Below are 15152 nucleotides of genomic sequence, written 5' to 3'. Positions count from 1 at the left end.
ATGTTCAATGTGTATAATCGGAACTACTCCAATTGGCATATTGTATAATTAAGATTTTTATGGAAGAAGTTATCTTATAATGAATAATTAGATTTTGGATTTTTAATGCATTGTTTGTATGAAATAGCAATCACTTATTCAATTTAACTTGGCCTGTGCATATAGAAAAGAAAATTACTAAAATGTTCAGTACAAATTCGGCCATAGATGATTTTTATTATATGAATGAACCTCATTTGCAACCAGAGTAACTAAGCTTTTATGCATTTTTTATTTTTAACAAATTTTAATTTTTTTATTATTTGGTATTTGTTAACTTTGTGCCATATTATAGGGCCAAAAATACCTGGATCATTCCTGGAGAGAAAGAATAGGGTAGTTGACGTGTGGACTTTCCTTTCCTTACTCTCTCTCTCTCTCTCTCTCTCTCTCTCTCTCTCATCTTACGGATTGTTTTCTCCTGCAACCAAGATGGTGCAATTCAGGGATGAGAAGGTATAGGGTAGTTGAGGTGTGGACCCATGGAAGGAGAAGAGATTGGGAAAAGTTGACGGGTTTTTCCTTTCCATCTCTCTCGCTCTCTCTCATTTTTGGTCTTACGGACTGTTTTAATCTTATGGAATCCAGGGATGACAACCAAGTGTCTTTCCAAATTTTTAGCCTGGCTTGTTTCCTGTTTGCGGGAACAGCTGAGCCCCACCCCATGCTCGCATCGCGCGTGGCATGCATCACAGCCACAAAAGTTTTGCCATTTGTTGGCGACTTTCCTCCCAAATGAGATATTTCTCCTCATCCGATATCCGGAACTCTACGATCAACCTAGAGTGTTCTCTGAGAAAAGCCATCAACCCAGAGCGGTATTCATCAACTTACTCTCCTCGTCTATATGATCAACTGATGACCTGCACCTCTACTCGTTTCACTCGTTTTTTCCTCGCTCTTTCCATATGCTAATAGTTTGGAGTTAACAGAGCATATAGGATTGGAAGACCCATATAAATCCTTCTACAGATACCAAGCTCCAATGTTGCAGTAACTAAATGCTACAACGGCCATGATTACCTGTTGTTCCCTCCATCCGAACTCACTTCCCAATGCTCTGCCACTTCCTTTTGGACTACAAAACTCTGGTTCTCCTCCTATGTTATCCAGCTTCTCGTATTCAGGATTCCCATTCCATACCAGATTCTTTCCCATCTTGAAACATCTGAAACTAGAGGAGAGGGGAAACAAGACTAATTGCCACCTTAATGCCATCCAAAACAGCCAAGCATTGAATGGAGCTCCGGGAGAAGTACTTGATAATGATGAAGACGATGCCGAGCTCTGTCCAGTTGATTGTGTCAGAGAATTCAAGACCGAGGAAGAATTCCGGAGGATACTGGACAAGGCAAAAGAGACCGGTTCGCTCGTTGTGGTGGATTTCTATCGCACATCTTGCGGCAGCTGCAAGTACATAGAACAAGGCTTCGCAAAATTATGCAAAGGTTCTGGTGATCAAGAAGGTGATGTAGTCTTCTTAAAGCATAATGTGAGTGCTGCTCCCTTTTCTTAATATATTGATCTTGTGATGTTGTTTATATTTCTTTCATATAGGGAAGTTGACAATTGTAATTTTGCAGTTGTAGTTCTTCCTGTACCTTAATATCTGAAAAGGAATATGATGTTTTTACCATTAGGACTAAAAACGCCTCAATTAGTTATGCTTAGACTTGTGGAATTGTACAAGTGCCTGGAAGCATGGTTTGGAATCTCTTGATATGGTATAGGCCTTCTTTTGTTGTTTTAATAGTGTCATATAAGGTGGATTTGCTTCCTGTCTTGATTCTTTTCATTTAGATTTCAGTAAGCATAGTCTTATGCTGAGTAATTTTGCACATGATGGCAATCTTTATCCAAGAAATAAAAGAAAGAGCTAACTTGGAGGAAGTAGATGGGATGTTTGGCAAAAGGACAAAGAGAACTTCGTGAGGAGGGGCAACTTAGTGTAACTTGCAAAGTACTGCTGAAGAGGGATTAAGAAAAGTACAAGTTCTTCGAGCTATAAATTCAGAACAATTCGGTGGATCGTGTGGATTGTTGGATTTGAGGTTCATAGGCAAATGACAGGATGTGGAGTAATAAACTTACCAGAGAGTTGGTGATGTGAAGATGAGCTAACTGCAAGGATAATGTGGGAAAGGGACAAGGTTGAAGAAAGAAGGTAGTAACTAGAAAATAAGTGCACAAAATTCGAAGTTTATTATATTTAGTGTTCCGCTGTCATTGGAACTATAAATGATGTGCTGATGATGGATATAGTCGAGTGAACTAGACTTCTATTCTTTTGCCAAAAACACAAAATGGAATTATGGGACCTTTAGCCTGCACTTGGCATCATGATCACTTTTCTTTTTTAAAAAAATTAAAAACAAGAATTCTATTTTTCCTTTTTTTCTGAGTTTCTGATAATAGAAACCTGTTTGGTAATCATTGTTGTTTTTTTATTTTTCACAATAAATTAAAAAAAAATGTTTGGTAACCAAAGTAAGATCCCTTTGTGGCGTTTTCTCATGACTATCACTAGATCCAAAAGCGCATGATAGATGAGACCAAGCTCCTTATCTCCTCATCTGTTGCTATTGCTACAAAATCTTTCAAGGCTACGAATATACTCCACCACCAACAATAGATAGGATTATTGATATGTACATCATGAGCATTTTTGAATAAGTTACAAATAAAGCATTTAGATCCTTTCTGATGTAGGAGAGTCTAGTACAATCACCAACTGCCATTATGTATTAACCAATAGTGAATGATTGACTAAATAGATGGAAATAATAAGCTCATGGTCTGCTGTACCACCTCGTACTGTATCAAAAGGAAACCGATACAAACTCAAGTTCAGATTAGTACATGATCTGTACAAAGGTGTCTCACCCTATATTGAGGCGAACCGAGTTATGTACCTTTCCGCATTGTGATCTACTGATCTGTATTGAGGTGTACTGAGATAAAAATTGAGAAACATGGTTAAAGAATTGTTTTGGTATGGAATGGGTACTGTACTGTGCCGATCATATCATACCAAACCTGTAAGGTACTAGATGATGGGTGATTGAACTAGACTCTTCAATTCTAACACAAAATTAAGAGGACTTGAACATCATGAATAATAGTAAAATTCATAAATCATCAAATGAATCTAGAATAAAGAATAACTTAGAGAATGATCTCTCACAAGATAAAAGAAACGTTTCAAATAATATAAGGTTATATGGACTTAGGAATGATTTGTTCCCACAAGCATGTTGTAGTTAGTAATGAACCTTTCCTTAAGACTGGCGAAGGCATATTCCAACAGATTATCTTTCCAACACTTGAGAACATCCAAGTAGTGCTCATCATGGCCGGCCTCGGCGAGTAGGTGAAGGTGACCATCTTATTGAATGTTGACATATACTAGAGCCCCACTGGCCTCCCCTTTGGGGCGACTTCTGCTCTGACATCTACAACCTCATGCTCCGCATCATCCACTTTCTCAAGGACAATGGGTCATCAACATCTACCCCCTCCTCATCCTATATGCCGACTCCCACTTCCTTTTTGACTATGCCTTCTTCAGCAGCACCTCCTCCCTCTATTGTCGATGGCCTTATATCCTACACCAACATCTTCAAAGCTGTAGGAGGATGCAAAGGGAAGTTGGTGGTGGCTCGCTGAAGTGTTGTGCTTTAGGAAGATATTATCAAATAGGGAGCTGGAGCAATGTCGGAGGGAGTAACAAAGGGCCACAATAGAGGAGGGGCTGGGGAGGGGATGCTGGGCGTGCTTTGCATCAATTTTTCAATGTAGCTGGGTTATTGGACGACAAAGGGGGAAGTTAAGATGTAACAACCCAGGACCTCACCTAAAAATGCTTGCTAGAAGGTATTATTTGTGTTCCTTCGCTCTATATAAGTACCCAAGATCTACCTAATAATAGCCGATGTAGAACTAAATATATGCTTTCATGGATCCTCACATAATCTTTCTATTTAAGCTTTCGCTCAAATCTAATCACAAGTACCATAAATCCAATCAAAAAAATTATGATCAGCCTGTGGTTAGCCTAAATGGGTCCATGCTGTAGTTTTTTCTAGTTTCCATGGGCTATAGGTCGGGTTCAATCTAATATCATTTGTAACAACCCAAGACCTCACCTAAAAAGACAAGCCGAAAGGTATTATTTCAATTTCTTGGCCTTGTATAAGTACTTAAGATTTATCTAGTGTATAGTTGATGTGGGACTAAACGCACACTTGCATAGGTTCTCACATGCTCCCCTTGTTTAAACTTTGGCATCCTTTCTAAGCTAAAGATCCAAATCTATTAAATTCCATTCACAATTACTACAAATATAATCATATGTATCGTGATTAGCTTGTGGTCAACCCAAATGGGCCCTGTGCTACAATATCATCTAGCACATTGTTCATGGGTTTGATCTGCTTTAGTATCATTTGCAATAACTCATGACCTTACCTAAAAAGGCTAGTTGGAAGGTATTATCTGAGTTTCTTAACCCTGTATAATTATCCAAGATCTACCCAATGCATAGCTGATATGGGACTAAATGCACACTTATATAGTCGCCCCTCCCTAGTTTAAGACTTTGTATCCTCGCTATCTAAGGATCCAAAAATTCATTCAAATCCATTCACAAGTGCTAGAAACAAATACCACAATCAGCCTATGTTAGCCCAAATAGGCACATGCTGTAGTATCTCCTAATCTATTTAGCTATAGACCGGGTTCAGTCTGATATTATTTGTAACAACTCAGGATCTTACTCAAAAAAGATAGTTGGATGGTACTATTTAGATTCCTTGACCCCATATAAGTATTGAACATCTACCTAGTGCATAGCCAATGCTGGACCAAACACACACCTGCACGGGTCCTTACGTACTTTTTTGTTTAAGACTTGGCTCAAATCCAATCGTAAGTACCACAAATCCAATCACAAACACCATGATTAGCTCATGGTTAACCCAAATAGGCTCGTGCTGTAGTTTCTAAGTCCATATGGGTCATGTATCAGGTCCATTCTGATACCCTTTGTAACAACCGAGGACCTCACCCAAAAAGGTGACCTAAAAGGTGCTATTTGGGTTTCTTGGCCCTCTACAAGTATCCAAGATCTACCTAATTCATTGCCAATGTGGGACTAAACGTATTCTCGCACAGATCCTCACATAAAAAAGGAGGAAAAAAGTCATCGTATCATTGAAGAATATTTCTAGCACTAGCTGGGAACATACGAGAATTGGAGGAGCTATCATGATGTGGCAATGGAGGTGCCATTTTTGGGAGAGATAAGAGGTGATTCGTGTCAAGGAGGAGAAGTTGGTTTTATGGCCTAAAAAGTTATTTTAAGAAAAAATGGAAGTAAAAATTTTTCACTTTCACTTTTCTATAAATTATAAAATTTGCTTTTAAGAGTTAAAAAAATAAAAATGAGGGATCAAACATCTTTCTTGCATTGGATTTCATGTTTTTACTTTTAAAATGAAAAACGGGAAAAAAAGGTGATATCAAAGAAGGCCTTAGTTTGCAGTTTATTTAACCTAAGCAAAAAAGATATAAAAGGATTATAGAAAGTCGAACGGCTTTAAAGGGGGTTTTATCAAATAATCATAAAATAGTGGAAAGACTTTATTAAAAGGGTATTCATACAGGCTGGCATGAGGATAAATCAGTAATAACTTGTAACCTGATATAATATTATGGCCTCTTGATGTTCCGATATAGATAAGGATCAGAAAGCATTCACTATTACCAATGTCCCTTTTTGTGCAGGTTTTTGGATCCCCCCCCCCCTCCCCTTTTTTTGAGATCATATGTTCCTGGTATTCGGTATTGGCAATGTATATGTGAATGATTTTTGCTTTCCCCTATGGTATATAAAGGAGTATTTGATATTGGGTTTTGTATGAGGAATGGTCTAGTATATTGTTACATTTGCTCTGTGATGTTCTGTTTTTGGGTTGGATTGGTGGTTATGGATGGAGCATTGTGTCTTGCTGATGGTTGTAGATGTTGTTATTTTCTTTTGGCTTAATGGCTATCCTGCCCTGGAATGTTGTTGGTTTATGGAGAGCTGCTAAGGGAATGGTTGTTAAGAATGGTATCAAAGACCCAAGGTGCACAATAGCAGGCTGCCAAGAGACTAAACTGGAGAATGTTGTTCTGAGGGTGATAAGATCTTCATGTGGCAATTACTTTGACCAATGGGCAGATTTACCTGCACAGGTTCTTCAGGTGGGATTTTAGTCTGTTGTAGGGAGGATGATTATGAATGAATATGTTTCTTTAAGGGGAAGTATAGTTTAATCATAGAACTAACATCCAAATTGGATGGTTTTAGATGGATTCTAAATAGGGTTTATGAACCAAATGTCTGAAGACTCCAAAGCAAATTCTTGACTAAAACTCCCATCTGTCCTAGGCTCCATTTGCCTTGGGTTCTAACAGGTGATTTTAACTTGACATGGTTTTCGCATGAGAGGGATCCTATGGCACCTCAGCTATGTTAACATGTAATGATTTTATCAGAAATTTGGGCCACATTGATGTACCTGTAGAGGGCAGAAAATATGCCTGGTCTAACAAGTTGGAGGATCCTTGTTTTACTCAACTAGACTGATTTCTTATTTCAATGGATTGGAAGGATAATTTTCCTAAGGCTTTCTGCAGGTCTCTTTCTGTTACTACTTCCCATCATGTTCCTTTTCTAGATTTGGTCGATCTTCCTCATCTAATCATCCTTTCAGATTTGGGAACATCAGATTTTAATATGAAGGATTTGATGCTTTTGTCTGAACTTGGTGGAGTTCAGTCTAGACTTTGGTTTATCTTCCTTGTTTGGTCCTCCTTTAAGATTCGAGAACATCTTGTTTAATTATGAAGGATTTGATGCTTTAGTCCGAACTTAGTGGAAGTCAGTTAAGGTGGATGGTATTAAAACTGCAAATTTGGTGTTTAAACTTCAGTTTCTCAGAGATAAATCAAAGAGGTGCTGTAGAGAAAAAGTAAGTCATGTTAGCAAAAGAAGAAGAAGATTTGTAATCACATACCATTGCTGGCCTTGGGGAAGAATATAGGATTTGCACAGAAAAATGCATAGTGTGTATATATGCAGTACATTTGAAAAAGAATCATCCTGTTGAAGCACTAAATGCTTTTAACTTTTAAGTATTATTTTAGCTGACATGTTCTAGTGAGTAATTTTTGAGACTTTTTTATGGACTTTTATCTTTTAATACTGTTTATGTATCATAAAATTCATGAGACCATAAGCTTTGAGAAATACCACTACAGTTAAAAATTGAAAAGTTGACCCTCCAAAGTTTGGATTTTAATTCCTCGTAATTCATTATATACTTAGCGAAACTTGCTTTTAAGTCTTCTCAGAAGAAATAGATTTTGGCTCAACTGAGCTTCCTGAACATGTTTTTCAACTATAGTGCATCAAGGAATCACTACATTTAGTAATCCTACTGGTCACTCCTTGTTTTCCATCACTAAATCTCTGCAACATGGTCATTCTACTTTATATTAATTTACAGTTTCATGGGTTGCTGAAGTTGAATTTTATTGCATAAACATCTTGGGCAACTACATTCCTTCTCTAGTATAATGTTGATCAAGCTCATCTTTCTGTTTTCTATGCTAGATTGCAACCCATTGACAGATCCATTTAGCTGATCCATTGTGGAATTATGTTGGTCAGTTTTCAATTTTTGACTTATATTTTTTTGATATGACGCGCCCAATAGCAGTTTCTACACAGTAGCAGTTGAACTTGTGGTTCTCCTGATAGTCAGCACAGGCAGGTAGCCAATATTAATGTTATGATATTACTGGTACACTCCTAGCTGTGAAACCTATATACCTAACTACTTTAATTCTGACATGAAGTAAACTCATGAAAAGATTTATGTACTTGCAATTTGTTCAATCTTCAAACTAAACTTTGAATTCTCATTCTGCCATGTAATAAATACTGCACAGCACCCTAACTTTGGGCAGCAGTGTGGGATCACATTGTTATTGCTTGTTGAGTATGGGCTTTAGTGGGGTGACAGAATATCAACTTGCTATACAGATACGAGAACATATAATTTGTCATCTTGGGGTGTCTCGTGACAAGATTTTTTATGGTTTTTAAATTCTTGTTCTTGTTCCCATTTCAACCTCTAGATCAAATGATGCAAAATTTGTAAGAGATGCAGAACTTGCATGCATAATAAGAACTTGAGCAGAAGATATTGCAAATGCAAATGCATTATCATTGAAAGAAAACCCAATATATGCAAACATATAGTACTCACTAGACAATGAATTCTGTTTATACTGGGCTATACAATTGTTCCTATAACAGCTTCCTTTTACCCAAATTTGTTATTGTTGGATAAAAGTGGGATGTTCCAATTCTCTTGCAACAGGATTAGTAATTTATAGAGTTTTAAATTCTTTTCATGTCCCATGATTGTTAAATATTAACTGGCTAAGACTCATGATATATTAAATGAATTATATGTATCATGTTATTCTTTATCTCACTACAAGTTTCTCTGTTTCATGAAATCTTAGGTTATTGATGAATATGATGAGCAATCTGAGGTTGCAGAACAGCTACGCATTAAGGTAGTTCTCTTGATCCTTGTTATTCTTATTTATTTGACTGATAGACCATACTGACTGTTGCTTTGAACCATTGCCAGTAACTTAGCAAGGAATATTATTTACATTATTATTCCTGTGATTGTATCTTAAAGGTTTCTTTTGTGCTTCTGTACTACAGGACTTTGATATAGGACAGAGCCTTTTCATGGTATTTGATTTGGATAACCATTATATTTGTGGGATCTCTATTATTAGTTTTCTTAAAAGTTTCCTCTGTCATGAATATGCATTCTTGGTAACAAAGGAAGTGGATATACAACTGATATCATCCATGATCTTTTCCATGATCTGATAACCTTTATATCTGTGGGGATCTATATTATTAGGGTCTCAAGAGATATACTCTATCATGAATAGGTAATCCTGGTCAAAGAGGGAAGGCTCTCCCTCCCAGCCCCTGGTAGGAAAAGCAGATAGATATATTGAGGATCTGGCAGGAAACTAAGTAGTCACTCCACTGCTTAACTAACACCTTGAGCCCAAGGGGCAGGTCTCCTTATCCAGATATTGCATGTAAAGGTATATTGTGTTCTACCACGAAACTAAGTAGCTTAGTTATGACTTGCATGATCTGTCATGTTGTACTAAGCTAACAGTTAGTTATCTTAAGCTGCACCTGTATACCATATATAAGTTCTTAAATGATTAAGTTTTACTTTAAATTCATTTACCCTTGCCTTATTCAAACACAACAATCCTATCTTAGGAGAAGGGTGAAAGAGGGTGCTTGGCATGTCAGAGAAAAGCAGAAGCAGCTGTATGCTGACAATTTGTGCAATCTCTCTCTCCTCCCCTTTCCTTCCTTTTCCATTGTTCCTTAACTTTATGAAATCTATTGCAGATCTAGAATTGTATTTCTTTGTCTGGTTTCTCATGATTATTTGTGATGATGACATTGTTTTTTGCTAGAAATTCTTCTGGTCTTTGGAAAGCCTAACCTCGTTGCTATCATTCACTATTTTTCTGAATGTTTAAATTGTAACATTTAGATGCTAATTTCTGCTATGGCAGTTTTATACTTTGACGGAATTTGGTTGTTTTGTGCCATGATAATGTCCTTATTGATGCTTGAAAATTGCAGTGAGTCTTAATTAGCTTCACCAAAAGATCCTTCACAGTGGTCGTAGTTGCTGATGGAGAAGTGACATATGAAATAGCTAAAATTTCTATTGGGAGTTGGTAATTTAGGGGTCCAAGATTGGGATCTGTCCATTAAAATGGACAAAGTATCTCAATTGATGTTATGTGGGCCCCCTCTTGAAAAGAATTTTATATTTTTGGGAACTGTGGCTAGCACTATTAATGTTTATGGAGTCTTAATGACTTTCAAGTTAAGAGATAGGAGGAAGCAATTTCAATAGATGGGTGGAAGCAAATCTAATAAGAGAAATTGTTTCATGGAGTAAGAGGATCATGTATAACAATAGGTCATGGGTCTCATGATGCTAAAAGATAAATACATTCCTAATAAATGATTGGGACATTCAGAAAATGAGGAAAACTAATGACTAGTTGATTGCACATAATTAGATAGGATGGCAGCTTGGGGTTGGCACCACCTATACTGTTGGCTCCGATGGTGCATTTGGGCAGCACATGGGTGTTGCCGACAAGTGGCTGCAGAGAGGAATGGGGAGAGGAGAATCTTGGAAGAAGGCAGCAAGACATTTTCTAAAATTTTTGTCCAGTTTGACATAGCTGATATAGACAAGATTGTCATCCAAATATGTCAGATATCTTCATTTTCAACATCCAAATAGACCAATACCCCCATTTTTGTCCTGCATCTGCAGACAACTGCTCTTGTAGGGCCCACTTTCAAATTAATATTTATTTTGAGTAAATGACATGCAAATACTCGTGGCTTGTGGAGGGATAAAAAAACTGTTGTCAGATGTTACGACGGGGAAATATGAAAATTACACCATTGAGTTAACCATTTTTTTGATAGTGGCACCTTCGAGGAATTTTTATGTAATTGACCCTTTGATTTTTGATTGTATTTGCATTTTTTATTTACCTTTCTTTTTGAGGGTCTTGCATTATTTGTTCTCCATTTATCGTGTTGAACAATGAAATTTGTCATTTTGATAGAACTTATATAGGCGACATAGATTTCTTTCCTCTATTTTGAAATTTGCATTTGATGAGGACTCATTGTTTTCATTGTTGCATAGTGGAAGATGCTTGTTCAATGAAATTTATCTATGATAAGATATTTTTTCTCTTTTTTTTGTCTTTTTCATTTTATTTGTTATCATATTGAATAATGAAGGACTCAGTTCTCCATATTGGTTTCTCATAAATATCTTCATGTTTGTCCTAGGAAAGAATAGACTTAGCCAATATGGAGATGGCCAAAACCAATGCATTATTAGTATGGTGACTTGAACCCCTTGTTCTCTAAATGACTTGAAGGACAAATGGTCTTATTCTACCTTTAGCAGCCACACTATGGATCATTTTAATAGTTGAAAGAAAAGAATATCAGATCCATAATACTTATTAAATTAACATTTTAATACATTATTTTTAATTTTAGTTTTTTAATACTTATTAAATTACACTTTGCTATGATTAGGGTTAGATACGAACCAAGCTCAAGCGAGCTAGTCTAGCTAAAGCTTGTTCATTTTATAATTTAGCCAAGCTCAAACTAGCTCACTTAAGTTCGATCCAAAATCAAGCTACTCACAAAGCTCTTTTAAGAGATCTGGTATCTGGTAAGAGCTCAAGGTCTTTCAAGACTTTCATTTGTCCACTTTGGGTTAATTATCCCGATTATATCTTAAAACTGATAGCTAAAATATATTTTGTTCTATATCAACTGTGTGAATTTATAATAGGTAATTGTAAGAATATGTATCTATAAAATAATAATAAAATAATACACTAGATATATATTTTTTTCACACATATTCATATTTCGAGATTAATTGAGTTGTGCTCGAGCAAGTTAAGCATAGCTCTAGGTCAGCACATTTGCTAAATTTTGACTTGAAATCAAGCTGGCTTGTGGATAGCTAGGACCTAGGATATTTAATGTATAGGGATATTTGCTTTATATGGCTATCAAGAGGTTTCTGTTTCTTTTTTCTTGTGACACTGGACTAGTAAATGGAACATTGACAAGCAAACTCTCTAACCACCCTCCTACCCTCATTTTCTTTTTTTCGTTCTTCGACTCTTCCTTCTTGATCTTTATCCTCTTATGTCTTCATTGTTTTTTTCCCCTGCAATAACAATAAACATATTGATTTATCTTTTTCATCTTTGTTCTTTCAAATAAGCCATTTAAACAACTTCGTCCTTTTTAAAATCCTATTGGCATATGATTCAAAGTGCTTGGAGGTGCCACGTAGGATTCTTGGAATCTAGCCCATGATTTTTTTTCTTTTTTTTGCTAGGCCAGGCGATTCTGACGAGTACGGATACACCCAATAAAATCAGAAAACAGAATATCTCGGAGCACCCGAGGCAATGTAGCCCATGATTATTCACATCCCTTGTTGCCTTATGAGCTCATGCTCTAACTTTCGCATCACCTTCTGTATTCATCATCCTGTTCTCATGTTATTTTTGGGTTAATAGGATTCAGGTCAGAAAATTGATGTGGCATGCATCTATGTTCTCCCTAATTATCATCTGACAGAAAATTATAGTGAAGCAACAGCTGATCCAGTTTCATATTTTGCTGAATTATTTTCTTTAATTGGCCATATTGCTGAATACATCCATGCAGGCAGTACCACTATTTCACTTCTATAAAGACGGGGTCCTGTTGGAAGCATTTCCAACCAGAGATAAGGAGAGAATTGTGTCTGCCATTCAAAAATATACATCTCCTCTCTAAATCACGGAGTTCCTTTTTCGATACTGTGCAGGTGAGCATTTTGTAATATGATTGAAGACCCATGAATGTAGAAACTGACTCTTCTGTTTGGCAAACATGGCATTTTCCACAGATCCTCAAATCCTCTTGATGACCTACCTGAATGGACACTTGCTATTGAGCTTTAATGTTTTGCTATCCTGAAGCCTCTTTAGCTGTACATGAGAGGTTCTTATCTCATTGTTTGGAACTATGAAGTTTTTCCTACTAGGCTAAAGATTCATACAAGTAGAGAGAATCTTTCAGGCTTCAATTATTTAACTGTAAGCCGATCCGCTCTCTTTTTTTAATTACCATGTTCTTCTATGTTCTTGTAAAAGTTTGTCTCCTGTTAGTTATTCTTATACCTGTTTCTCTGGCACATGACAAATTATAAAGTCTACTCATATTGATAATAATACAAGAAAATATGTATGTGCAGTGAGAAAAACTCGGACTATGACTTAATTCTTAGCAATTTGACTATACTGAAAATTTAAATATGTTTGATGCAGTAACTAGGATATCTTAGGAGTCTTGGCGTTATTTTGTCTCAAGTCCAGATATGGTGATTATAAGCATGTGTGTCTCTTTTTTTTTGTGTGTGTGTTTGTTGTACAATTGGAAAATTTCCGTAACCTATAAGGTATGCTTTCTTTCCTGGCAAATAGGCTTCCAACTGTGTGGTTGGGCCCTTTCTTGCCTTCAGTTGCTTATCAGGCTCAATATCAATTGACGGAGTCAGACTAAGAACTTCTTCCAGTAACCTCTTAAGTTTATGTATCATATGAAAGTTTACCAAATAGATGGTATAACACATCCAAGTTAATTATTTGGTTCTAATAATACAAGAGCCCATGTCCAGCTTGCAACATTAGGTCGTATCTCATGCCTTGTGTCTTCTGTTACTTGTCATAACCTTGGCCATCAAGCCTCTAGCCAACTATTTGGGGTCAGCAAAAGCTATTTATATTACCAATTCATTTGCTTTCTATTTTGCGTGTTCTCACACATTAGAGTTCACTTGCTTTTTAAATTAGACATTCAGATATCTTCTCTGAGTTCTGATGTACACTAATCTGCACATCAGTAACTCTACATATTTATCACTTTGGATTTTATGTTAAGCACATCCACGAGTTTTTAATGATTGCGGTTTGGTTTACCCATACTAACAAGGACATAAAAAAAGAATCCTGTGAAAAGAGATCTTATAACAGTTACGAAGTGCAATCTAAGTTAGTTCCTTTTTCTCTATTTCTTTCTTCTATAAATTATGCTTAATTCTATCATGAAAACATTGATTGGTACTGAAACATTAGGAGTTAGTGTTTGAATGAATTCACTATCTCAGGTCATGCAATCACTAATATACAATGCTACGACTCGGTAAGTATGCAAGTTGCTATGCATGTAAGCATATGTTCGCATACCTCATAACTTTTATTAATGTATATACTTAAAGATAAAAGAAGCTCGTCACAAAAAAGAGGTCTGCTTCTATTCAATGTATCTCTAATACTGCTCTCAAGCTTACTTTGGATTGTTTGCCAAGAGCTTATCACCTTACTGACAGAAGAGTGAGAAAAGGAAGTGCAATCTACTAAAAGAAGGGAAAATTTCTCAGAAGGTAGCACCTCAACTAAGGTATGGAAATGCTTGGGTTCTAGGTCCTGGGAAAAGCCTAATTGCTTGAGATGCAGTCTGATTCACCAGTTCTGTTGGTGAATTTGGTAATAAAGTTTTAATGCTAGAGACATGATAATATAATCGAACTTGGATGTCTGTGAAAGAAATTGCATGAAATCACAAGCTATGGACTGTTTGAAAAATTCGCTAGATTGGTAACAGGCATTATATGTTGTAAAATGAAGAAGTTGACCATATAGGCCAGCATGTAATGTGTTGAAAGGGAAATAATGTGACATTAGATAGAAGAGAAGACACAAAAAGTATGGATGTGGACACTTTTGAAGAGAAATGACCTACCAATTTGTGGAAAAGAAGATGACTGACTTTTAAGAAACATAATGCAAAAGAGAGATGAACTGCTTATTCTAGATACTTCACTGCAGTAATTTATCTGCTATCTTGAGAACATGATATTGGTTTCATGGAGTCCTATGACATTATGGGGTTCATTGAAACAATGAAGTTAGTCTGCAATTGTGTCCAATCTGACAAGTCAGTGGAAATGAAAATTTTTGACAGCAGTTTGATTGTTCAAGATCGGTGCTGAAATGAACTCCATGAAGCAAAAGCAGGTATAGATCTCAATGAAAGCAAAAGAGCCAAGCTAATGAGAATTCTGATTCTATATAAATTTGAAGGGAGAGATTCTGATAACACTTTGGACAAACCATAGAAACAATGAAGAAGATTTATCCAAGGCAAAGTTGCTAGAAATGTTCGAAGGCATGATGGATGGTGAAATTCTTTCATGTGAAAACCAAGTTGGCGTGAATCAAAAGATGATGATAGACTCAAGCAGGGGCGAGGATTGAAAAACCTTGGTCAATCCAGGGATTTGTTGCGAGAGTCAAGTAATGAATGATATGAGGGAATATAA

At 36.4% G+C, this 15152-nt stretch overlaps 1 protein-coding gene across 6 annotated transcripts; it reads left to right on the top strand.

Moving 5' to 3' along the window:
- Positions 1 to 441: 441 nt before the first annotated feature.
- LOC120103672 (Thioredoxin superfamily protein) lies at positions 442 to 14912 on the top strand. Of its 6 annotated transcripts, XM_039121055.3 has the most exons (5): positions 443 to 1531; positions 8620 to 8673; positions 9419 to 9469; positions 12455 to 12596; positions 12678 to 14912. In XM_039121055.3, the coding sequence occupies exons 1-4, from the start codon at positions 1055 to 1057 to the stop codon at positions 12563 to 12565; spliced, it is 693 nt and encodes a 230-aa protein (XP_038976983.1). In that variant the 5' UTR covers positions 443 to 1054; the 3' UTR covers positions 12566 to 12596; positions 12678 to 14912. The 6 variants fall into 6 exon arrangements, 4 of the variants coding, with proteins under 4 accessions (XP_038976982.1, XP_038976983.1, XP_038976984.1 ...); XM_039121054.3 differs by having other exon boundaries at positions 442 to 1531; positions 12455 to 14912; XR_015967349.2 differs by lacking the exon at positions 9419 to 9469 and adding an exon at positions 12125 to 12310 and having other exon boundaries at positions 12455 to 14912.
- Positions 14913 to 15152: the final 240 nt, after the last annotated feature.

Source organism: Phoenix dactylifera, chromosome 7 (assembly GCF_051530095.1).
Source record: "Phoenix dactylifera cultivar Ajwa chromosome 7, Ajwa_hap1_PhDact_Kaust_v1.1, whole genome shotgun sequence".
NCBI classification, from domain to species: Eukaryota; Viridiplantae; Streptophyta; class Magnoliopsida; order Arecales; family Arecaceae; genus Phoenix; species Phoenix dactylifera.
This window is presented reverse-complemented; position numbering and strand designations above follow the sequence as displayed.